At 45.0% G+C, this 26,570-nt stretch overlaps 1 protein-coding gene across 3 annotated transcripts in view; it reads left to right on the top strand.

The window, feature by feature from the left end:
* IQCA1 (IQ motif containing with AAA domain 1) overlaps positions 1-24,399 on the top strand; it is a 107,509-nt gene extending 83,110 nt beyond the window's left edge. For 2 of the 3 annotated variants that reach the window (XM_071418312.1, XM_071418314.1), the window contains exons 14-19: positions 1,013-1,120; positions 3,532-3,728; positions 13,191-13,277; positions 15,837-16,014; positions 18,942-19,180; positions 23,842-24,399. In XM_071418312.1, coding sequence (XP_071274413.1) covers positions 1,013-1,120; positions 3,532-3,728; positions 13,191-13,277; positions 15,837-16,014; positions 18,942-19,180; positions 23,842-23,961 — 929 coding nt within the window. In that variant the 3' untranslated portion in view covers positions 23,962-24,399. The remainder of the gene's footprint in view (positions 1-1,012; positions 1,121-3,531; positions 3,729-13,190; positions 13,278-15,836; positions 16,015-18,941; positions 19,181-23,841) is intronic. The other variant, XM_071418313.1, reaches the window with a different exon arrangement.
* The last annotated feature ends 2,171 nt before the right edge of the window (positions 24,400-26,570 follow it).

Below are 26,570 nucleotides of genomic sequence, written 5' to 3'. Positions count from 1 at the left end.
TTGATGCCTTCTAATTAAATCTGTGAAGATTAATTCCTATCCCGTTCTTTTGATTTCTCCTTAAATAAAAGATAAAACCTGAAATTAATTTTATTCTTCAGAGGGGAGGGGGCAGTTGCACCAGGCCTTGTCTGCCTTTTTGCCCCCAAATTATACCTCCACTTTTGCTCTTAACCACTGCTAATTTGCCTCTGCTCCAGAGGCCTCTTGCCCTCTGCCTTCTTGTCTCCAGTAAAACATAATATATTATTATTTTTCAATAATAATCACCATAATCACATGTAATTTATGCTAAAAATAATCACTGACTGCATCACAACCGCTTTTCCTGCTTGTGGCCCATCCTCCTGTATCTTTGTTCTCCAACACTGCTTGGATATGGGCTTTGACAGGGCAAGCAATGTGATTATAGCTGTGCAACCAGAGCCAAGGCAAGATTAAATCCTTTCAGCTCATGTCAGGGATTTTTAGTTTCCTTGGGTTGTTTTGTGGAGGTTTTTTTGAATAAAAAGGGGGGGGGGGGCGGGAAAGAAGAGGTGAACTGCAAAGCAGAGGGCCCCACCAAATGAGGTGACACAGTGAGGAGCTGAGATGGGACCCAGCCAGGGAAAAGCTTGTTAAAATAGCTTTTCCCCCTTTTTGAAATCCTTCTGAGAGCTCATGGTTCACTGGGATTCTAGCCCTGCAAAATCCCAAATCCAGGAATGCTTTGCCAGCAGCGTGATTTATGGCGCTGCTAATGATTCTTCTCCACAAAGTTCCTTTCAAGGGTTACTGGAAACCGTCTGCTCTCTGCTGAACAACTTCCACAGCCTGCTCAGCTCCAGTTTCCCTCTGCACTTCACCTTTCTCAGGGCCACATTCCACCAGAAGATTGCCCAGCTCGAGTCCCTGAGCCTGGCTCTGCTGAGCGTGTGCTCCAGCCCCGTGCTGGGGCAGCTCCTCATTCCCTGAGTGATGCTTTCTGCAACAACTCTGGCACATTTGCTGAGCTCCTGCTTCCTCCTCACAGGCTACTACGACTGTCTGGGGAGCCTCCTTCGTGAGACAGGGGCCCAGCCCATGCCCTCCATCCCAGAAGTCAGGCAGCTGGTGGCACTCTATGGAATATTGCCCTTGGGTAAGAGCACACCAGAGGGCAGAGCACTCTGAGGCTTTGCTTCCTGCCAGAAAGTGCATCTTACTGGCTTTGACAGGGTTGATTAGTGGCAATCTGAAGCATTTTGCAGTCTAATTGTTTTTCAATGAAGCCTGCAGAGTGAGGGCTGTGCACTTGAACAGTGCAGAGGGGCAGGCATGCCCTCCCCAGCCCATCTCAGCTTGCATGGCAACAGTTTATGAATGGCAGCACATCAAGGGAAACCACTTGGGAAAGATAATAGCTAAAACAAGCTCCAGTGATCAAAATTAATCAAGTTAAGGGAAGGGCTAAGGTTGCAATTTACCTTTTACAAGCTGGCTAATGTTACTGGTGCTGCACGGTGCAATCGTTGGAGGAATTAGTCTGGATACATTTTGTACATCACAGAAAACACTTGTAAATGCCCTTGCAGTTTTAATGCCAGGCTTAGCCAATATCTAGCAAGGCTCTGCTGGGTCAGGTTGTTTGCTTTTAATGTAAAATCTATCCCATTTTTCACTTGGGAATGGCATTGTGCCAAACACCAGTGATTGCAAGAAGTGCCTGTCTCGGGGGCCTTTATCAAAACCTCGTTTGTGCCCCTTTCCACTCCTGATTAGATTTTCCAGCCTCAATACTTCACTTGCCTCCTTTTCCATTCCTGAATGGAATCTCAGTGGATCTCAGGGAGATTTTAACTCCTCCAGGATGTGTCAGTGTCTGCTCATCCCCCTTAGATGGGCAAAATCACCAACATCTGCCTGCCTCCCACCCTGAAACACAGAGCAAACACAGAATTTCTGTTTTCCCCTCCTTCCAAAGTGCTCAGGTTATTCTCTCCTCAGCTTGGATGGGGCTTTTCCCACCTGGAGCAACACCCTCAGCTGGTTTGGGGTAAGGCTGACGGTCTGACTGTAGTCAGCTGAGAGAGCTCAGCAGTTATCCCTGTCTGCACAATGTGTTTCACATATCCCCAGACTCCTCCAAAGCTGTGTTTCGACACCATCTGATCTAGGGAAATCAAGCCCTGAGACACCCCCTTAATCAAGAGAACCCATAAGTTTTCTGCCATTCATACAATTGGCAAAAATTCTAGGGAGAGGAGACCCTGGACTAGTTAAACAAACAAAAGGTACTTGCAAGAGCAGTTTGAAAAATGCCTTGGAGTAACAAAAGCTATTGCATGAGCCAAAAAAAAAAGGTTCAGGAATGGTTTCACCTATGGGGTGATCTGTTACGGATGACATTTCACTTAATTGGTCTCCAAACTTGTTCATCATGAGATAATTGTGTATCACAGAAGTGAAAGTTTTTCTCAAAATAGCCACCTGATGGCAAGGAAAGCCCCAGCTTAAATGGCATTAAGAAAATTACAAGCAGCTGAAAGGAGAAAGAATATTAGAAGCTATACTTCATTTTTAACACAGAGGAGTCTGCTGCTCCCCTCCTAATAAATCTTTGTGCAATAGTAATGGATTGCTGTGGAATGACCAAATATTAATAAAGCCTGGGTGGCTGACAACTTCCTACACCCTGCACCGTGCTGGAATAATGGCATTTGTCTCTGTGCTCAGTTCCCTGCCATTTATTTGGGATGTTAAACCATTAGGACATAGATAACCACCCTGATTGGATTTGTTTTAAATAGCAGCCATCCCCATTAAGCCAGAGGGCTTCTCCAGGCTGAGGCAAAGGCTCCCTCTGCAGCCCATCAGTTTTGGGGCCAGTTTCACTCCCACAATCTGGTGGACACCAGGCTGAGAGAGCTCCAGATGCAGTGGATGCTCCCAGGGATTTTCAAACACATTTAAACAGCACCACTGTTGACACAGCACATCTTTAGGCATAGAGGCAAAGTGGGCATGGACAAAACATTTGACATTTCCTGCCACTTCCACCTCTGGAGGTTCCCCTGTCCCCAGTTCATGTGCTGGCAGCTGCAGGGAAGACAAGTTCCATCCCCATCAACCACCTAAATCTGTCTGTGCTTGTGTTTTGCCAAGGTGAGGCTTTCCCAGGTGATGGATCATATTTGTCACAGCCAGGATGATTTACCTGGAGCAGCCATGGAGACAGAGTGGGAATGCTGAGCAGGCACAGCAACCCTGGCACTCACATTTCCTCTGCTCTCAAAATCATTCCTTTAGCTCACAGGGGTTTAAAAGTGAAGTTTTCCCATCAGGAGGTACAAAGAAGGGTGGGTGGGTCTTGTTCCAAAGAGAGATGTTAAATCTGCTGGGCTCTCAGCTCTGGTTTTACAGAATTGAACTCAAGAGCACTCATGGCATAGGAAGGAAACAATTAATTCATGTTATCAATTATTTATGGGGAATAAAAAAGGAGGAATCATTCCATTACCTTTATGGCAGATTTAAATGAAAGCAATAATAGTGCCTTATGACTTTTTACAGGTTCCCAAACTGTTCATGAGAATGCTCCTCTGGTGAAATCCCTGTTGCTGGCAGGACCTGCTGGTGTTGGAAAGAAAATGTTGGTCCATGCCATCTGCACAGAAACAGGAGCCAACCTCTTCAGCCTCACTCCTTCCAGCACTGGGAAGTATCCAGGCAGGGAAGGCCTCATCATGATGCTTCACATGATTCTCAAGGTGGGCAATTCTCCACAAAGGTGGCCCAGTTCTTTTGTGGGACAAACAGGGGGTTGTAGTTCCTCCCTAACAAGGAACATACACAGCTTGGGCAAAGCTGCTCAACCCAATTTGGAGTTCCTTCCCTGACTTCAAGTGTTCAAAACATCAGGAGGAATTTCTGGAATTTGTGGATAGGGCTGCCCAGGGATTGGTGGGTCCCCATCCCCGTGGATGTCCAAGGAACAACTGGACATGGCACTCAGTGCTCTGGACTAATTGAAAGGTGGTGATAAGTCAAAGGTTGGACTTGATTTTAGAGGTCTTTTCCAACCAAAATGGTTCTGTGATTCTGTGAAACCACTTGTTGACAGCCAGTGTGTTCAGCTCTGCAGAGGATTTAATTCCCCAGGAGAAATCACTGGGAGCAGCCATATTTTTCACATTAAGATTTATGGGAGCTTTGTGTTACCTTGAATATGAAAAGCAGCACAGATAAAGAAAATTCTGTTCTCTGTTTATGTGCACATCAGCCAGGAATGCTTGCCATGCAGCATTTAATCAAATGCTAGGCTGGGGGTGGTCAGAAATTTCCTCTCTGGGGCTGTTGCTGGACAAGAGCTCTCTCCCCTATATTGCTCTCTGTTTACCTATCAGCAAGTTCTTCAAAAGAAGGAATCCTGGTTCAGGATTACAGGAACAGAAATGTATGAGAAGTCTGGAAATGAAAGCAGGCATATGAACTGTGAAAAACATAGCCCAAACCCTCCTCCTAAAAAAAAAAAAAAAAAAAATAAATACACTATCCTGGCAAGTTTTCTTCCAGATTCTAAATCCTCAGCATTTCTGCTCCAGAAATGGGAGCTGGTAGACATTTCCAGACAAATAAAAAAAAAAATAAGGAAAAAGCCAAAGGGAATATTTTTCCAGTGCCAGAGGTCTACTAAAATTGGCCTTGCTGGGGATTTATCAGCTGTATTTTATGGAATCCAGCACTAGAGTGGGTTTTGTGACAGGTGAGCAAAGCCACCCTCGAGGAGGTGGTGCTGAGGGAGGGGTGGCAGTGCTGTGATCACACACCTGTGATGCTGTGGCACTGGCACTGGGCCTGGCACTCCCTGACACGATTCAGAGCCATTCTCCTGAGCTAGCAGGATAATGTCCCTCTTCTCTGCACATTTAACCTTTCTGCTCTCCATTTCTCTGCCCTCATCCATGGCAGAGCTCAGCTCTGGCTGCAGGCCAGTCCCTGCCAGAGCACAAGGGCTTGGAGCACAGGTGAAATGAGGGAAGCCTTTGTACTCCTGGACAAGGTTCCAGCTGAAGATAGCAAGGGGAATATAGCAATTTTGGTATTCTTGCATATAAATAATATGAACAATAAGAGGAGTATGCATAAGATGTGTATTTATACACATTAATAAGAATACACACACACATCATGTGTGTGTGTGCCTACATTCAAACCCCTACATTTTTCCACATTAATTAAAAATAACTGGAAATACTTCTCCAACTCCTTCCTCAAAACCATGGGGAGCAGTCCAAGCTTATTTCTCTCCTGCAAAGGACAGTGACACTTCAGTGAGCCCCTGTGAGTTCCTGGGATGGAGTTGCTCACAATCTCATGGAATCAGGGCTCTCCAGGGCTGTTGTGTTTCCCCAGTTTGAGGCTTTCCCAGGTGATGGATCATATTTGGCACAGCCCAGGATGAATTTACCTGGAGCAGCCATGGAGACAGAGTGGGAATGTGTTGTTGGTTGGGGGTTATGTACAAATCACAAACAGGATGGGATTGCTAGGAACGTGTCTTGAGTTGTTTTGGTTTTTAGCATCAGTTTTATTACATGGTTATGACAATGGGAAGATGCCAGCAGCTTACATTTTAGGCAGCAGACTAAGAACTTAATGTTACAACTTATTTTAAAAGTTTTTTGACTAATCACATAAAGTAAAGGCATATTTTTGACAGTAGTTTTATCCAATCACTATAAGCACACCTTTTACAGCTTTCCCAAAACACTCTAATTTTTTAAATTCTCACAGGAATGCTGAGCAGTCACTGCTGCAGGCACAGCAAAGGAGGCACAGCATCCCTGGCACCCTTGTTTACCAAAAGGTGACTTGCTCCAACTGCAGCACTGCTGCAAACCCTGCTGCTTCAACAGCAGAGCCAATGGCACAGCACAGGTTTCTCTTTCCTGGGTGTTCAGTCCATCCCTGGGAGGGTGGGCAGGCCCTGGCACAGGGTGCCCAGAGCAGCTGTGGCTGCCCCTGGATCCCTGGCAGTGCCCAAGGCCAGGTTGGACAGGGCTTGGAGCAGCCTGGGATAGTGGGAGGTGTTCCTGCCCATGGCAGGGGTGGCACTGGATGGGATTTAAGGTCCCTTCCAACCCAAACCAGTCTGTGACCCTCTGGCCTCACGCTGGCCTTGAGTGGTGCTGCTTGGTACTAGCAGCATCCAAATCCACTGTGTTCCATTTGCATTCCTAGTTCCTGTGGTGGTCTCAGCTCTCCCATCACCTTCTGTCCCCATGGCTGACCATTTCAGCTCAGAGCCTGTAGGTTCTCAGAGCCAGGCTGGAAACAATCCTGCCCCCACACAATTTCCACCTCTTTATTCCTGACAATGCCAAATGTGCCTCATTCCCCCCTCTCTCTGCTCCAGTCCAGCAGCACTAGCTCAGCCAAATACCTGCCTGTACCAGCAGGAATATAGCAAACATCTTAAAATAATCAATTGTTGCCTCTTACTGCGCATTTATGAGACCACAACTGGACATTGTGTGCAGTATTGGGCTGCCCTGTTTAAACAGGCCTTGACAAGCAGCTCCGGAGGAGAGCTGTGGAGATAAGGGGCAGGAAAGGGGCACACACACAAATGTCTGAGACACATCTGGACAAATCCAGCTGTTTGGGGCTAAAATAAAGCTGGAGGGAGAGGGAGTTTAGCTGCTGTTTTCAGGGTTTTCATGGGATAACACAGAGAACAGAGTCAGACTTTGCCCAGAGTGCACAGAGATGGGACAAGAAGAAATGGGAACAAGTAGCAACAAGGAAATTTGTTTGTGTATTAAGGAAAAAGTTTTATGAGGAACCAGAGGACAAGAAATCTCCTATATCCTGCAGGAATTTACTGCTACCCAAGCTGAAGAAAACAACACACATTCAAAACAAATTCCTTGACAAGAGAAAGCTGAGCACTGGTACCTGCCCTCCCCGAAAACTTCATTTTTCACCACAGTACAAAAATCTGGTTATTTGGATTAATGTAAGACTACACTGGACAGTGGCACATGTGGCAGACAAACCATGGAAGTCGCTGATAGCTTGCAGCTGATATTTTATATTTAATATTCCCAGCTCTGAGTCTTACCTGAGCCAGCACAGTACCCCCCATCTGAGGGCCCTGTGTGCAGAGATCACTGAAAATGCCCCAGATCTCCATAATCAGACACTTCTGGGCAGCTTTTTTTGGAAACAGCAACTTTTGTTAAGGCAGCTTTGTACTCCAACTTCCCAGAAGTGCCTTTATGGAGAGTTAGTCAAGCAAAATACAGACCTGGCACTGCAAGTTGTGAGTGAAGGACAGGAAACATGACAGCTCTTTGCCTCTTAAATTCTGATCCACACAACCAGGATTTAGTAAATAAGGATTTATGGTGCTCTGTGAGAAAGGTGAAGTCACCTCACACTTTTGATTACCTGTCCTATGTGCAAACAAAAGAGTTTCTGTAATGAAAGGAAACTCTGGAGAGCATAAAATGACCATGAGGAAACTTTCCTTCCATGACTGAAGTGTTGGCTGCTGGCACTTGTTTGGTGGAAGACGCCCTAAACAAGTGAATAGGATTGGGGAAAAAATGAAACTTTAATTTGTTTCAGATGCAAAAGCCAAATTCTTTTCCCCCCCACCCCCCTTTCTCAGGGAGGGGACTCACAGGAGACACAGCAGCCCTGATCCAAGAGAGCTTGTGTGTGACTCCAGGCAGGCATTTTAATGTCATCCAGAGGAAATGACTTCTCATACCAGAGCAGAAACACCAACATTTCAATCTGCCTGTTCAGAGATGGGAGGGAGATTGATATTGAATAGGGAAACTATTGAAAGAGGCTGCAAACACCAAGCTTGAGCAAATCCTGCCAGGTCAGCTCTGCTTCACAGCCAAAAGGGGAGGATCTGTGTCCAGCAGAGAAGCACTTCCCAGAAATCCTCCCCCCAAAACAAAACTCACTCTGGAAGCGTGAAGCAGAATATTCCACATTGAAATCTTATTTATTTCAATAAAATATATTGATACATTTTATTATAAAATAAATATTGAAATATTATTTCTAAAATTATATTGAAATATTATTTATTTCAATGTAATATCATGCAATGATTTCAATGTAATGAAATATTTATTTAATATTTCAATATTAAATCTTATTTATTTCTAATGTGTAATATTGTAATATAATATGTATAATATTATATATGTTATATAATTGTATCTATTATAATAATTATATATTATACATTATAATAAAATACAAGAATAATGTAATATTACATAACAATTTAATGAAATATTATTTATTTAATATTTCAATATTAAATCTTATTTATTTCTAATGTGTAATATGATAATGTAATATAATATAATCATATAATATTATCATATGATATAGCATAATATCATATTATATTATCATATTTTATCATTATAATATATCATTATATTATAATATATCATTATATTATATCATTATATTTAATATAATATTATATATATCATGTAATATTATATACTATAATAATTATATATTATACATTATAATATAATACAATAATAATGTAATATAATGTAACAATTTAATGAACTATTACTAATTTAATATTTCAATATTAAATCTTATTTATTTCTATGTAATATTACATAACAATTTAATGAACTATTATTTATTGAATATTTCAATATTAACTGAAATATTCCACACTGGAATATTCCAATTAAGCCCCATTTCCCAGCCTGAGCTGCCAGCTTGTGCCAATTACCTCTCCTATGTCCCCATAAAATCCAGGAAAGATGCAAGGAAGGGCAGGGAAGGAGGCATGGAAGCAAAATCAGATCCAGAAAGGAGCAAGGGCAGAGGGGAGAATGCCCAACTCAGTGACACAAAAGCCCAGGTAGTTCAGAGGTTTAGCTGCAGGCAATAAAAATGCCAAGCAGGGGGTTAATCACGAGCAGAGGGACCCAGCCCCTCCCAGGGTCCATCCCCTCTCAGGGCACAGAGCACACACAGAGTTCATTGTGCCCCAAGGCACACCTGAGGAAAGCTCCTCAGAGCAGCTCTGGCCAGGCTGGAAGGTTGGGGAGAGGTGGCCAGGAGGAAATGCCAGCAGGGGAGCTCTGTATGTGTGTGTCAGCAGCTCGGTGTGAGCTGTGCAGGGTCACAGAAATTAAATATTGTCCAGAAATATTTCAGCACCATCAGTGCTGGAGGACTCTTATCAGCCTCTTTGGGTCTGCTCTTTAGCAGCTCAGAGGTGACTGTACAAGTGTTACACCCAAAAAAGGGATATGATGCAGTTTATTTAGATTAAATTATACAACCCCAGCATTTAGAAGCAACAGAATTTTCAAGGCTGCCATTAATTTAATTTTTTTCCCACTGATTTGTGTTCATTTGTTCATAAGCACTGCTGTATTGTCAGCCAGACCATTGTTCTGGCAGGTTCAGGAGCTTGTCCTGGTACACTGACAGAATTCTGTGTGTGTTTAGCATTTCCATGCCACAAGACTCTCCCACCACAGCTAAAATTTGACAACAGTACAATGAGTCTTTCTTCCAGCATCCAGAACAATTCTGCTCTTGGTGCAGCTCAGCCTGCTGGAATTCTGAGATCCTTGAAGTGTTAAGTATCAAACAGTGCTCAAATATGCAATTATTTCTGTGAGAAAGCAGCTTGAACTTGTGTTACCCTAAGGTTAAAAATTAAATTTATCCTGTTGCAAGTCATTTTCTGCCTCACAAACCAGAATACAGTGGCATCATCACTAGCACAGGAATATTTACCTGGTGATGCTCCCACTGATCAGGTCTAATCACAGGTTTCAGTGCAGCATTTCTGGGGGTATAAATTACACAGCACTAAGTTTTTCAGCAGTAACTTGAGCTTCTAAAATATCTTGGACCTTTAAAAAAAAAATAATTCCATCAAATCCTTCAAGTTTGGAGGAGCCTTGTGCAACATGTGCTGGGCAAGAATCAAATTCCTGCATTTTCAAGTGTAACAATTTAACTGTTAAATTCAGGCTCCCAGGTTTGAAAAGCTGAACCTCAGGCTTTCAAAAATGCTGTTTGATCTTTGGTGACTCTTGACAGCAGGATGAGAGGGATTTTTAAATTTTTTTTCCATAATGATTTTCCCGAAGAGCAAATCTCACTCAGTGTGGTATTAGAAGGGTTAAGGGGCCATCTGCTGGCAGCTCCAACAAATTGTGGAATTGCAGCGAAGCTAATAAAATTTCAATTACAAATTAATTATGTACAGTGCATTTAATTATCCATGGATTCAAACTGTCCATGGATAATTCAAATGGAGCATTTAACAGGGGGATATACAGGCAGCTACAGATCTGCCAACAATTTAAATTAGATGCCAGTGGATTCTGGGGGTCTCATCTGGATTTCCAAGAAGAAACAGCCAGGCTCAAATACAGTGTGTTGAATTGGGTTATATGAATGTCTATTAAAACCTGAAAAATCATGGAATGTTTTGGGTTGGAAGGGATTTAAAGCTCATCCAATGGCAGGGACACCTCCCACTCTCCCAGGGTGCTCCAAGCCCCAGTGTCCAGCCTGGCCTTGGACACTTCCAGGGATGGAACATCCACAGCTTTTCTGGGCAACAAACACATGCAGGCCATTTTCTACATTTAGCTCTTTGCCTCAAAACAGAAAACACAGGGAATTCTCTCTTTAGGGGCCAAAACTGAGGTTATTCATTGTATTTCCACTTAGTGGGGAAACAAAGGGGGCAAAGATGAAAGGTGTGACCACAGTGAGTGTTCTCCTGTGAAAATGAAGGTATAATCTAGTTTCAGACCTAGGCTGCATTTCAGGGGGGCTGCTCAGCACAGAAACCATCTCCAAGCCAAACAAGGAATACCTGCACCTCCCAGCCTGTAGAGACCCCACCAGAAGGACAAAGAGAGACACCAGCAGTATCCAACCTTTGCCAACAGCTTTTGTAGCCTCTGTAACCTTTCCCCACCCTTATTTCCCACTGCAGCAGCAGGCACTGAACAGGATTCCCATGGATGTGATATCTTTTCTAATAAGTTGGTTTTGGTTTTTTCCATCTTCACTATTAACATTAAATATTTGAGTTCCTGCCATCTACTAAAGGAAAAAGCTCAGGAAGGACATGGACCTGTTGGAGTGAGCCCAGAGGAGGCCACCAATCTGATCAGAGGGATGCAGCACCTCTCCTACAAGGAAAGGCTGAGACAATTGGGATTGTCAAGCCTAGAAAAGAGAAGGTTTGGGGGTCACCTTAGAGCCCCTCCTGATGCTCTGTGCAGGCTGCCCTAGAACAGAGGCCAGACAGAGTTACAGAATAAAGTAGGGATTTATTAAAAGGATCTCCTCAATGGATCCACCTTGGGCAACACAAGAGCCCAGCCAGGGCTGCACCCAAGATGGACCCAAAATGGTCATGAGGTCACGGGGTCTCTCATGTTTATCAGTTCTGCTAGATTTGCATATTGGGGTTAATTGTCCAATTCCAGCTTTAGCCCATCCAGTCCCATCCTGCTTCTTTTTCTCTCTCCAGCCCACGTGATTTGTGCTCTTGGGCTGAGATTTGGATCATTTGTCCTTGGTCCCCAGCTAGAGAAGGAATTGTTTTGTCTCCCTGCTCTGTGAAGAGAGCTCAGCATCCCCTGATATGAAGCTCAGAACTGCACACTAAAGCAGCACAGAATCTGAAAATATAAAAGCTAAACCTGAGGCATCACTTTCAGTGCCTGAAAGAGCTACAAGAAAAAAGGAGAGAGGCTATTTACAAGGGCCTGCAGGGACAGGACAAGAGGGAATGGGTTTAAACTGACAGAGAGTGGGTTTAGATGGGATATTAGGAAGGAATCTCTCCCTCTGGCACAGGGTGCCCAGAGCAGCTGTGGCTGCCCCTGGATCCCTGGCAGTGTCCAAGGCTGGGCTGGATGGGGCTTGGAGCCTCCTGGGACAATGCCACAGGGGTGGAACTGGATGAGCTTTAAGGTCCTTCCAGCCCCAGCCATTCCAGGGTTGTACAATCCAACTGGACTTGGAGCTATCACCTGACATATTCTAGGACTGACCAGCTGCCACCCATCAAAGTGTCACACGCTGAAGGTGGCATTGCTTCCACTTCACCCCATCAGCAGCACAGCAAACAAAGTGACCAGCCCTTGTTCCCTGTGCTCTCCCCCATCCCCAGCCCACCCCTCCTGCACACCCACACTCACTCTTTGAAACACAGGCACAAAAATCAGCTGCAGAGCTGCTCACAACTTAATTCCTCCTGCCTGGCTGCCAATCAGCCAGCAGCCTGTGATGTACACAGCCCCTGGGTTTTGTCAGCTGCCTTCCTGGAAGCAGCAGCTTCAACTAGGGGGAATTAAAGGAAAAAAATAAAAAAGAAATAGGCAGGATAGAAAGAAGCTGTGCCTCTCTCTCTCTCTCTCTCTCTCGTTACCACTGGTTCCTCGAGCCGTCACTTTTTGTTGCTGAGCAAACTCTGAGAGCCACTGGAAAGTGATTAAAATTTGGCAGCAGAGTGTCTAAACCTCTGGAACGGCTCAACCTCTGGCGTTTCTATAGCAATGGGGAAGAGTGCAGGATGTGGAAAAAGCCTGTAGCATTGCTGCCATCCTGCTGTGAACCAGGGGTATCGTGCCTCCCACTTTGGAGCAGGAAAAACCAGTTTTGGGCAATGCCCCCCCCCTCCCCACACACCTTCAAATTTAATTCTTGGGCTCACTGCAAATTAAATGTTTCAACCAGAAAATTGACAAACTGTTTTGCTCAATGAAGAGTGCCCTCCCTCTCATGCAACAACCATGCCCTGCCTGTGTCCCCATCCAGAAAAGCAGGGTGGGATCCCAGCCTCAGCCTAAAGCTGCCCTTGGACTATGATTTTCCACTGAACACCAAATCCAGGCTTCATTTTGCAGGAACACAACTGAATTCATGCTGAGAAGTTAAAGATAAGCATAGCAGACAAAATGATCCAGTCTAGGGTGGGCTCTTAATGCTCCATTCCTAACTAGAAAGAGTTGGATTTGCCAAGCACTGCTACCCATGATTGCTCAACATTCCCAGGGATAAAAAATAAGCCAGGCTAATTGAGCTGCTGAAATCTGGATACAAAAGCCCAGTGAAGGTTCCCAGGTGTGAAATTGCAGCTGTTCTAATCAACTCTTTGCCTTTTCTCCCCCATTTTCTCCTAGGTGGGCAAGGAATTGCAGCCTTCAGTGGTGTGGATTGGAGACACTGAGAGAATATATTCCAAAGGGGCGTCGAAGGGAGAAGATGAGGTGAATTCTTCTTTATTTCAGTGCAGATAATTTCTCCTGTTGCACTACAGTCCACACAAAGCACATACCACTATGACCAGACCTGCCAAAGCTTGCTTGATAATAGCTTGTCTCACTAACTTTTTTTTTTTTAGCTTTTCAGAGAGTCTTGTGACTTCTTAAGAGCCCCCAAGAGGTCACATTTCTCTCTTCCACCTATCCTTGCTTTATTTAAAAATAGTCCAGTCACTGCTCATCAGTGCACTGGAAAGTAAAAGGGAAAAATGGAGAATTTCAAAATATGAGGCAAGAAGCTAAAAGTTGAGATGAGCTTAAATTGTTCAGCTCTATTAATTTGAGAAATTGGATGGAGCCAAAGTGAACAATAAAGTAACAAGGATAGATTTCCACTGCAAAAACAATGAGCCTGTGTTAAATAGTTACAACTACAGATTATTTTCTTTGGGCTCCCAGGAGTCCTAATGCCATTGCTTCCATTCCTTCCTCTCCCGTGGGGCTTCAACATTGGAAAGAAAATTAAAATTCTGCCCCATATTCACAGCAACAACACCACCCCAGTTCCTGCTGCCTGCAGAATATTTTGTTTTAGAGCTTTATGTGGAAAATTGAACCTTTTTATCTTAGAGTGTCTGTGGGGTGGTCACAAGAATGTATTTTGGAAAGGCAGCACAAGGCAACCCAACCTTGGCTGGGGCTGTTCCTTCTGCCAGGGCTGGGTGAGATGATGGGGGTGCACTAATCCTTAGAGGTGATGCCTCAGGTTTAGCTTTGATATTTTTCAGATTCTGTGCTGCTTTAGTCTGTGGGACTGGGCTTCATATGATGGGATGCTGAGCTCTGTGCACAGAGCAGGGAGACAAAACAATTCCTGCTCCAGCTGGGGACCAAGGACAAATGATCCAAATCTCAGGCCCAAGAGCAGAAACAACATGGACTGAAGAGAGAAAAAACAAGCAGGATGGGACTGGATGGGCTAAAGCTGGAATGGGACAATTAACTCCAATATGCAAATGGAGCAGAACTGATCAAAGTGAGAGACCCCATGACCAGTTGTCCATTTTGTGACCATTTTGGTTCATATTGGGTGTAGCCCTGGCTGGGCTCTTGTGCTGCCCAAGGTGGATCCATTGAGGAGATCCGTTTAATAAATCCCTGATTTATTCTGGCCTCTGTTCTAGGGCAGCCTCTCAAGGCATCAGAGGGACCCTTAGTGGTCCCCACAGTGGGAGGGAACCTTTCTCTTGGGCTCAAACCCTGACAGAGAATGCAGATGGGGACTAAAATTAGGATTAGGGGCCCAAAATGGCCTGGACTACTCATAATCCTTGCTTGCTTTGCCATCTGTGTGGAAAATTTTCTTGTCCTGCCCACTTCAGAGTCCAGGGTATCCCCTCTGGCCCTTGTACCCATCCCAAGACCTTCCCTTGATGGGAGCCTGTTGGCTCCAGGCTTGGAATCCCACACATCCCAAACTGTTCACAGCACACCCAACACTTAGAGGAGAGAGCATGAGCCTGGAAGGACAGGCAGAGGTCCCTTGGGAGTGCTGGAATTTTGGAGAATGGTTTGCATTGAAAAGAGCCTTAAAGCTCATCTGGTTCCACCTCCTGCAGGGCAGGGACATCTTCCACTAGACCAGACCCATCCTAAAAGATGAGCCAAGCTCAGCCTTCAGAAGCCAAAGCAAGTATCAGTCACTGTGCTCATCCCAGGGTGACAGAAATGCATAGCATGACCATGAGAAGAAAAGGAATGATCCACCAGATGTATTGTGTTAAGACAAGCTTATTTAGGAAAAAAAAAAATAGTGCTACTCTACCCCAAAACTTGTGGGAAAGCTTATTGATGAACAGTAATGACACCACAACAATCTGGTTAGGCTTCTCCAGCCAATATTCACTTGAACATTATCAAATATAAATAATATTTATATTGTATATGAAAGGTTCTCCAATAAAAGGTTCTGCTCAGTACTCATCTGTTCTGTAAGTAGCAGTTGAAAATGTGTTACAAAGCCAAGCAGTAAATTATTGCAAAGAAATGAACCCTGAGCTCCCAGAACCTTTGTTCTCAGAGCCTCAGCAAAGTTAGAAAGCACAGCAAAAAATAGGGAGTGTATTTTTCACACTTAGAAGTCAGAAAATCATAACCTCCAAGAGCTGGGAGGATTCCAAACCAGGTTACAATTTTCTGCCTGTCGAGGTTCATCAGGTGTGCAGGTCCCTGTAATATTTCTCCTTGAGCTGGAAATAAGGATTTCCTTCTTTAAATTAATTGTTTCCTGCCTGCCTTTGAATAACCAGACCATAAATTCAGTAGTGAAAGGCACTGGCACAAACCCACAAAAACACAAGCAGAAATCAAGTGTTTACCTGAATTTGAGGAAGCAGAATCTTCCTACTTTGTGTTAATATCTCACCAGCTCACACCAAATACAACCAGAGCACTGAAAAACCCCCAAAATCCTGTTGCAGGCAGCAGGTCCAGCTCCAGCTCATTAACTCTGAGCTGTCAGCATCCTTAACAACTCTTTCCTTCTCCTGTTTCCACGTGCTGCAGGTGAACTTCAAGCGCCTGGCCAGGCTCCTGCCCCAGTTCCTGAGGGCTCTGAAACCCAAGGACAGGGTTCTGCTGGTGGGCACCTCCAGGAGACCCTTTGATGCCAATGTGGGACCTTTCTGCAAAGTCTACCAGAAAATCATTCTCATCCCAAAGCCTGACTACCTGACAAGATTTGGCAAGTATTTCACTCATCCTCGGGGTTAATGCCACTGCTTCAAATTCCTGCTTGTTGCCTGGTCATCCTCAGAACTGCCCTTCAGCTCAAGTCATGCCTATGGTGTGTCTCAAGTCCTGGAAATGTAGGTTAAATCAATACAGGCTACTCCAAAGGCCAAATAATAAAAATGGAAGCTGGGAGAAGAGTTTAAAATACTCTTCACCACCAATTCACATTTTTCCATGAGTTCAGTGTGCACCAAGCTGAGCTGGTTCCCCCCCCCCCCCCCCCACCCCCCCATTTCAGCACACATTTTCTGTTTTAATTCTTAATTTTTTTTTCTACACATTGCTTCTGAATTTCTGGTTCCACTTTGCAGTTCTGAATTTCCAGTCTCCATACTCCAAACAACACAACTTCTCAGCCTCTCCAAAACCAAACCATGTCAGGAGGACTAAATTTTCTGTCTCACAAATTTCACTTTTTGTGCTTACAGATCACAAGAGAAATTGTACAGGCATCCATGATTTTGCATGTCTGGTCTATCAAATGTTTACAGTGACAGACAGGCCCTCCCAAATTCTGACTAAATCATTGAATATTCCATGTACTGAGACTCAAAGACTTCAAGGAAAACAGGGGTTTTTTTTAATAAAACAAACCTCCAGTGTTTTGAGGTTTTTAGGCACCCTGAAATCTGCAATAAACAGCAATAAAAGCAAACCCATTTGGCTCAGGGACCTTGCCACACAGGCACTCTCTGCTCTGTCCAGTGTCACCTTGTTACAAAACTCTGACAAACACATTGTGCAGTCCAGTTTCATCCTGCATCCCTCAAGGGCAGCCCAGGTACCCAGGTGATGCACATCTGGGTGAGCCCAGGACAGAGTTTGGCTGCCTGGCACATTGCAAACCTCTCCCAGGTTCCATAATTTTCCTGCTGTGGATGGGAAATGGTCACCAAGCAAGGGAACAAGTGTTTCATGTTAGGTGACAGCTCTGAGGAATTGCTGAGAGATAAGGAGACACAAGCAAAGCCTAGAGAAAGGAGGTGACAGCAACTGCATTTAGCTGTGCTCACTTCTGGGGGTTGAACTGCCACATTCTGGGACTCTCACCACTAACCTGGAGTCCAAAAAAATGACCAGCTCAAGAGGATTTCAACTGCACACTTCAGAATGCCCAAAAAAGTTAACTTGTGGCATTTTAAAGCAGAATAAATGTGTAGCTTTTTAATTCTTTGATGTTGCCCCATTTCAAACAGTGCCTGGCTTGTTCTTCAGCCCCAGCCTTCTCTGAAGTTCTATGGAAATTGGATCTTCAGCTCCCAATGCTGTCAGTTTTCAGTGCCTGACACCCCCTTTGAGAAGGAAAGAAACTTGTTTTGACAGAAAAATAATGACATAACAAATCCTTGTAACACACAGTGCACAGCTACCTGTGTGCTGCAGCCCTCCCTCTGGTTACAGAGCAGAGTATTCCAATCTGTGCTCAGTGGGAGCAGTAAATATACAATGGAAATCATTAAACTGGAAGATTCACAATCCCATACTGATTTCTTGCCATTAATCACCCAGCAAGGCAGTGCCTTGTGTTACACACCTGCACCAGGAGCTGCAGCACACAATATCTGCCTGTGTGCATCAATTCCTCTTTTATGAATTAGTGATTCAGCCAATATTTATTGAGCACAAGCACGAGTCAAGTGGGAGACCACAAATTGCTGGAGTGAGAAATGCAGAGCAGAGCTGTCAATAGTTATGGGCTCCAGTCCAGGGAATTGATGTCCAGGGGAGAACAAGGCAGCTTTTCCAGCAGCACCAACCTCCACCCAACATCTTCATGCTACATCTGAGCATTCAGGCACAGCAGACTCAAAATGTCTCATTCAAGAAACTTTTTAACCTCTTATCCATAATCCTCCTAATCTTTTCCAAATATTTCTATGTAATGCTTTAAAGCAAAGCCTGAGGAGGCCACATCAAAGTTCCCCTAAATTTCTCTGAAATAGAGCTTTACTTAACATAAAACAAAGCAAAAAAATTGGTATTATTCCTATTCTTTGGGAACAAAATCTCAGCCACTTCACAACCCCAAAGAAATCAATCAGGTCACAGAAGTTCACAGCTAAAAGTTACAACCAAGTTCACCTTTCAAGTAACCAGAAAACCCCAATCAGAGAAAGTTTGCACCTTTAAACATGTGCCTGATAGCTGGAAGCCTCTGGGACATGGAGCCCCTCAGCTCAGCAGGAATAAGCTGTGATGAGGGGCAGAGAAATAAAAACAGGCTGGTGGTAAAGGTAGTTAACACTGCACATCCAAATGGGAGCACTGCACAGGTTCTGTGTGCACACAAGTGGTTCTTCCCATTCGTACACACATACCCACCCCACTCTGTGTGCCCTCAATGACTTGCTGAGAAGCACTGACTGGTGGCTAAAGATTATCAGTAAGGGTTTAAAAGCACAAATGCTGCAAATCTGAAGAGGAAAGAGAGCACACCAAAAAAAAATTTTGAATTTTGGCTTTCCTGATCGATAGTCCTTATTTTCATGTTCCAGTATCAAAATAAATAATAATAAAATAGTATTATACTTGAGCTGGAAATAAGGATTTCTTCTGGAAATAAGGATTTCCTCTTTAAATTAATTGTTTCCTGCCTGCCTTTGAATAACTAGACCATAAATTCAGTAGTGAAAGGCACTGGCACAAACAAAAATTCTCAGTAAGGATTTAAAAGCACACATGCCTAAAAGCCCTATGCTGCAAATCTGAAGAGAAAAGAGAGCACATAAAAAAAAAAAAAAAGAATTTTGGCTTTCCTGATTGATAGTCCTTATTTTCTTGTTCCAGTATCAAAATAAATAATAATAAAATATCTTGCCCCTGCTTTCCTTGAATTTCTGTCTTTGCATTGTCTCTCTTGCATGTCCTGGTGCTCAGCCCTGTGGAAGCACTACATCCTGCAGTGTGGTGGGACCCTCACCAAGCTGCTGAACCTCAACTGCCTGGCCCAGGTGTCAGATGGCTTCACCCAGGGCCACGTTGTGGACGTGGTGCACACTGTGCTGACTGAGCTGAGGCTGCTGCAGATGGCCAGGAAGCCCCTGAGGACTGTTGAGTTTGTCACTTCTCTGGCCAGACACGACCCAGTGTACAACGAGGAGGAAGAAGCGTTCCAGGTGAATTCTCTGTTTCATGTCTTTTGTCATTTGGCTCGGTTTGGAAAGACAGGAGTCTGCTAAGGAAGGCAGGAGCCTCCCCTGACATGGAGAATGTAAACCCTCCCCACCCCTCTGAATTGCTATAAATTTGAAATTAAGGGGCTCTCAGGCAAAAAAATATGGGAGCAGGGAAGAACAGTTCTTTATTAGGGAAGAAAATAAAAGGATAAAATAAACAATGCAGTACACTAGAACAACACTGACAGAGTCAGAACCCAACCTGACACCCTGTGGGTCAGGGTGTTGGTGGCAGTCCCATTGGAAATGTGGCTGCAGCCCTCCTGCAGTGTCAGGGCTGGTTCTGCTAGAGCAGGGATCCTGTAGAAGGGTGCAATCTTCCTCTGAAGATCCAGTGGAAGAGGCAGCTGCTGTTCCTCTGGGAAATCCAGTGCAGAAGCTGTGCTGGTGTTCCAGAATCTCCAGATTATATCCAGGAAGGAATGCTTGGCTCCTCCCCCTGGGCTCACATCTGCCAGTGGGATGCTGTAGTTCTTATCAGCCATGCAGTGACATTGAATAGCTGTTATCAGCAGGTGTCTCCCTGGAGGGAGGAGTGGGTGTGGAAGAGATAAGGAAAACTGCCCAATTAACAGAAGACAGCTGCCATCCAGATGGTAACAGAATACATCTTGCCTTGCAGTCTGGAACACATTCCCTGCCATGTCCAGCCACACTTGGTGTAGGGACCTGCTCACTGTGCCGGTGGGTTGGCACCTCACTATTTGAATGATGATTTAGGGCTCAACAGCACCAAAACCCATCTCCCCCAAGCTGGGATGTGCCAAACCAGTCCTTATTTTGGCAGCACAGCTGGCAGAGTGCTTTGGTGAACCTGCTGCTGCTCTTGTTGAGCAGAGTGGCCTCCACATGCATGGATAAAACACACAGGGGCCATCAATTCCATGCATTTGTCCTTTTCCTTCCAGAGCTGAGGTGTTCAGCAAGCATGGATACATCACCCTGAGAAGGCAAAACACCTGGCCATTCAATGTCCAAGATCTAGGCCCTTCTCTTAAATAATTTCAGAAATAATTTCTTTAGAGTTTTTCCTTCCAGGCTTTAAAATAAATGAGTTTCTGCCTCAAGCTCCATCCCTCAGGGCTATAAAATCTTGAGGGCAAAACTGAGAGAGTTTGAGGTGTATTTTTTCACTGGCACAGGGTGCTCAGAAAAGCTGTTGCTGCTCCCTGGAAGTGTCCAAGGCCAGGTTGGATGGGGCTTGGAGCAACCTGGGATAGGAGAAGGTGTCCCCACCCACTAAGGGGTGGGATGGGAGAGCTTTAAGGTCCCTCCCAGCCCAAACCAGTCTGGGATTCTGTGATTCCACACATGCCTCAAATACCCATGGATCACCTTCCAGCCTGATAAATGCTGCAAGGTCCTTGGGCACTGGGCAGAGCCCTGCTGTGCCCCAGGGAGCCCCAGGGGCTCCCAGTGAGGTGAGACCTCTGGATTGCTCCAGCAGTCCCCAAAAGAGCTTTCTCCATCCCATGGCCCCCATAATTCCTACTGCCTCTAGGAATTATTGAGAATAATTCCTAGAAGCTAATTTCAGCCAGGAACCTTTCCTGGCTGGGAGGTTTCCTTGTTGTCCTGCTCCTTGAACCCCCCAGCACCTCCCACCACAACCAGGATGCTGATTCCCACAGTGTTCTCCAAGGCTTCTCCCACTGCTGCCCTAATGACAGTGCACATTTCTCCCAACCCTGCTGAGTACTTCCCAATTTCCATTTAGAGCCATTTGGCTCACTCAACACATGCAGAATTTGTGATATTTGGCAAATTACCCTTTTTTTTTTCCTCATGCTTGCTCACTAAACCAATATCTCTCCTCAGGGAAAGGCTAATGGTTCAGTGTTACAGCAAAGAGAAAAAAAAATACTCCATCATTCCCAGCTCCAAGCAGTGATCCATTTGTACCCTGAAACATGAGAGCAAGTATTTAGTGTGAGTTTAACTTGAAAATATTATGCCAGTCACTATAAAATGTTCCTGTTTTGTACAGCACAAAGTGCCCAGGCAGCCCTTCATTTGGAACACAGCTCAAATGATCCTGTCCTCAGCATCCCATGGCAATCATCTCCTTGCATTAATTACAGCCCTTAAGAAAGTATTTCCTTTTATCTGGTGGAATTTTGTTTCCCTTTCAAATGTCACGGAGCCTTGCTGCAGCACCTGTGATATGGCACAGGGGAGCAGGATTGTCAAAATAGCCTTGTGCATTAATTAACTCCAGTAATCCCCATCTCTCCTCACACAGAAGCCCCTCTTCCCAAGCTTCCAATCACTGCCATTTCTGGACTTTTCCCTTTGCTTTGCTGTGTCCCCTGTGGAAGTGGGGCAGCTAAAACACTGTGTTCCAAGTGAAGATTAGCCCTGTGATGAATCTTGGGTTTTTCTTTCCTGAAAGCATGAATCTCCCAGTCTAACATTTATATTCTGCCAGGGTTCCAAAATGAATATAAATAATGCAAAATTTGGTGACAATGTGATTTCTGCCTTCCATTTACTCAAATTCTGGCCCCAATTACACAGCCACATTTTTTGAAATTATAAATTAGTGCACCATGGTGGTTGATATCAATCCTCATACAGAAAGGATTTCTGGAGAGGCAAAGCCAGCTAACCACACCAGTTCTGCCTGGTAGTGACTGGACCAAAATCATGGAATGGTTTGGGTTGGAAGGGACCTTAAATCTCACCTTGTTCCGCCCCATTCCGAGGACAGGGACACCTTCCACTATCCCAGGTTGCTCCAAACCGCATCCAGCCTGGCCTTGAGCATTTCCAGGGATGTGGCAGCCACAGAATTACCCAAGAAAATGCATTCCAAAGCCTGTGGACATCATTCCTCCAAAAACCGTATATTTTAACACTGATCAGTCACTGCTGCCAGTAACTTCCATCCCCAGTGCAGCTGCTGGTGATAAATGGACTTTAATTTTAGCTGTGTCTGAGGAGCTGATTTCATGGAACAGCTCCACCAGCGAAATAGACAAAAGGTTACTGTTGTGCACTGAAATATTTGGACAAAGAATTGGGAAGAGAACAAAAAGAGACGTCCAGGGTCTCTTGGCTTCTCCTGCCAAATGCCTCGAGTCCTTTGCCACTGACCCAGAGCTGGCAGGGAGATGATCAAACAGCTCTTTCCAGCCCACCAAGCTCCCAGAAAGCTCTTGGCAAGGTTTTCCCACCCTCTCCACCTCCCACATAAGGTCTGGAGGGTGTTACACCCAGAACACAAAAATAAGGGGAATAAAATCTCTCTGGCCTCGTGGAGTCTCATCCAGGGCCAGAGACATCACTGGGCTCTCCTGGCTTCCCTCAGCTACTGCCAGGGAGCCCAAACTCACAATCCCCACCTCATCCCTCTCATGGGAAGGACCAGAAACAGCAACACATCCCAGCTCTGTGGTTCTCCCAGAACCTGGAATAGTTTGGCCTGGGACTGAGGCAGCAAAATTCAACTTCACTGAGAGCCACGGGGTTCCTGCCCACCACCATCCATGTCCTGCCTGGATGTGGGCACCCAGGAGGCTGGAAGCTGTTTTCATCAGGGTTTTTGGAGGAGAGAAGCTCAGCTAATTCAGATAATTAAAGCAGAACTGCAGTGTCCAGCAGGCAGCTGGAAATTTGACCCCATCTTGAAAAGGTGGCACCAGGAAGGACCATCTGGGGTCAGGAGAGGAACATGCTGAGTTTTCCTTCCCTATTCCCTTCCAATACCTCTTCTCCCAGCTTCTCTTCCTGTAACACACACTGGGCAAGTGGAGAAGGCAAACTCTTCAGGGATTTGGGGTGGAGCAGATGGACTTTGCAGGATGCCACGTTGAGAGGGAGCTTGGAGATGACCTGGGCAGAGATGTGACATTAAATAGCAGCCCATGGTCAGGAAGGAATGTTATCAATGCCTGGCACAATGTGAATCTCTGGTTTAGGCAGGACTTTGTTGAGTGAGGTTGTTGTAGGGAAGAAGGAGTAAGGAAGGAGTAATTCCCACCCAGAGCTGACTTCAAAGCCTCCCCTTTTCCTTCACTTCCCATCACTCTGACACAGCCTAGAGCTGCCTCCCTGACACCAGGAGCTGGGCAAGTGTGCAGAGCAGCTCCAGCAGCATCATTTACAAGTCACAGGCCTGTGAGCAGGCATCTGAAAGCAATAAACAGGTTCTTAATGCTGGGGGTTTGTTTGGCTTCCTGAGCTCCCTCATGGAAATCAAAGCTGTCTGCATCGATTTGCAGAGGCACGAGGAGGGGATGATTTGTCTGTTGCCAAGTCTGGAGCAGAGGGAGCTCTGACAAGAGCTATATTCTCTGGAAATGGGGTTGATCATGGAATTTAACATTTCCATAACTATAGCAACACAAATGGCCCAGCTAAGTATTGCTGCTAATGAGACTCAGCTCAATCAATTGCTGCACTTCTTGGGATAATAATGTTCTCAAGAGATCTGAGGGTTTCATTTTGGCTTCTCCACCAGCCAGCCTGGATTTTAAGAGGTTTGAGTTTTTTAAGGAATGCTCTGTTATAGCAGTAAAATGTTTAAGTAGTCTGACTTGCCCTGGTTTTTTGGTTTGTTTTTTTTTATTATTTTATTAAATGCTTTTTTGGTTCTCCAGGCCTGGTATGCCAAGACCCCACTGGGGAAAGCGTGGAACGCAGCACGGGAAACAAATGAAGAAGGAAAAGGAAAAAGAAAGAAAAAGAAAGGGAAAGGAAAAGGGAAAGGGAAAAAGTAACTTCCTCAAGGGTTTTTCACCTGGCCATTCCAGTCACAACTCTATTTCTCTGTGAAGGCATGACAAATTAATGTTATAGGTATTCCAGGGAAGAGAATTCCTCTCTGAATGAATTTTTTTAAAGTTAAAAAAAAAAAATCAGATGAGATGTAACATGTAGCTCTCAGAGGATAAAGAGTTAATGACCACTGACTTGCTCAAGCATTATTTATTCTAAGAGATTTTAGGGGGCAGAAGGGTTCATTACTCAGGCCTGTAACATGCCATCAACTTTTAGGCCATACTCATTTATTTCAGCAAGTAACTCTCCTTAAAAATTGATGTCACTTTAATGTCTTTCATTACTTTAATATCCTATATGCTTTATAAAACTAACTGCTTTATATATCTGTGGGTCTAAAGCATTACAGTCCTCAATAAAACCATTACAGCTCTAAAGACTGCTTTTTAATTGGGATGGATTAGGAGGCACTTGGTGCAATCCACCACAAGCTGAATATTTACACAGCTGCAGGAGGAGCAGCACTTGCACCTTTTGAGGCCTTAGCACAGACAAATTCATATCTGTGGGTGTCAGCAGAAAAAAGCCAAGCAGCCAGCTGGTAATTTGGGTGGATGGCCACCAAAATCTGGTTTAATTTTCTATTTTCCCATAGAAAGTAATGCCTGATTAGCTTGTTTGCATGAACAGCAATGTGTTTGTTGTTTAATGCACCTTGTTTACTTACAAATCAGCAGTTTTGAGGGCAAAGGATTTATAAGGACACTCTAAAATTTTGGGACACCCTACAGGACACTGATGGAGGCAGCACCACCTTCATGTCAGGCACAGGATCACATTCACCAAGATCTTCTCTAAGAGCCACAAACACCTGTTTTTCCCTCTGATCACAGAATTCCTGTGTGGACTTGACAACAGGTACCTGGAAATACCCAGCCCACCATCCCCAGGGGGCTGAGGAACCTCTCTGTGCCTGCATCAGCAGCCTGGGAGGTGCAAGCTGGGCAGCACTGCTGGAAAAAGCTGCTGGGAAGGGGATGGTGTTGAGCCCCTCCTGCTCCTAGGAGGGAACCAAAGGGAAAAAGGCACTCCTGGGAACAGGAATGCCTGAGAAAAGGGGCCTGGGAGGATTCCTGGGTGTAACAGACTGCACAGAAAAGGATTCAAGCAGTTGTGTCACTGTGCACAGTGGAAGGACCTGGATAGGTCTGGTTAATAAAGGGAATTTTCTCCCTTTAGGCTATCCCAGCACACAGGATAGAGCCACCCCAATTTGGGATTTCTCTGGCCCTTCCTAGCTGTATTTTACAGTCTGGTTCAGGGCTCCCCATGATTTCACCCTTCCATCCTTGAGGCTGCACCTCCAGCCCCACTAAGGAGATCCAAGCAATAACAGAGGGAATTCTTGTTCTATCTCCCCTGTGCCACCCCTCAGGACATTCCTGATGGACACCAGCCCTTCTCCCAGCAGTAATCCAGCTGCTGAAATCTCCACAAGAGGGATATAATGTGGGATAACCCACACTAGGAGCTGCCAGCCCCTGGCTTCAATCCATGGCAACGTGCAGCTGCAAACATCAGCTTCCCATCCCTTCTTCTTTGTGGGTGCCCAAACTCAGCAGCACACCCCAGACTGATCAAATAAGGCACTTCTAACTTCATCCTTGGGCAGAAAAGCTCCAAAGAGCTGACAGGGTTGGTGTTTCAAACCCCCTCATCCTTGCTCTCATGCACAGGGAAACTAATTTGGGTAATTCTGCCCTCAATCTTGCCGACAGCAGAGCCCTCCTCTGCACACCAGGGCTGACAGCAGGGCTGGGGTGATGGAAGGAGCACATTTCAGGAGGATGTAAGCAAGCCCATTAACTCATATTTCAGCAGCCTCACTGCAATCTCAATAGCAGAGCAAGAGCAGCTGACTGGCAGCATCCATCTCCAGGGCACAGCGAGGGTGCTGAGCTTCCACACACCTCCAGGTTTGGCCAAATAGGCACCAGTTTGTGGGGAAAAACAAACAAACAAACAAAAACTAACCAAACAAAACAAACAAAAACCAACCAACCAAACTAAAAAACAAAAAACAAACAAACAAAAAAACCAATATCCCCCCAAAAAATCCCCCCAAACCCCCACCAAAAAACCAAAAACTAACTAAACAAAAAAACCAATATATCCCAAAAAATCCCCCCAAACCCTGACAAAAAAACCAAAAAACAAACAAACAAAAAAAAACCCACCAAAAAAACCCCAAAACAAAAAAACACCCACCTCCCCCCAACCCCCCCCCCCCCAAAAAAAAAAAACCACCAAAGCACAAAAAAACCCAAATAAAACCAAGAAATAAAAAAGGGCATTTCTCCTTTAGGTGTAGCTTGCCCTCGTGGCTGCTTACATTTCTTTCTCTCTGTGAGGATCCAGAAGCCCCAGCTGGTTCAACAGACAGGCCAGGGGTGCAGGAAGGAGGTGACAAAGGGATGGTGAGGTGTCCCAGGCCAGGCTGGTGTCCCTGCCCATGGCACAGCATGGAACTGGATGAGATTTAGGGTCCCTTCAACCCAAACCATCCCATAAAGCAGAAAAGCTCTGCCCTCCTCTGTCACCATCACAT

This window comes from Agelaius tricolor, unplaced genomic scaffold, assembly GCF_023055355.1.
Source record: "Agelaius tricolor isolate 1412-34295 unplaced genomic scaffold, bAgeTri1.0.p SCAF_83, whole genome shotgun sequence".
Classification (NCBI taxonomy): domain Eukaryota; kingdom Metazoa; phylum Chordata; class Aves; order Passeriformes; family Icteridae; genus Agelaius; species Agelaius tricolor.
Note: the sequence above shows the minus strand (reverse complement) of the source record. Positions and strands in the feature narration are given on the sequence as shown.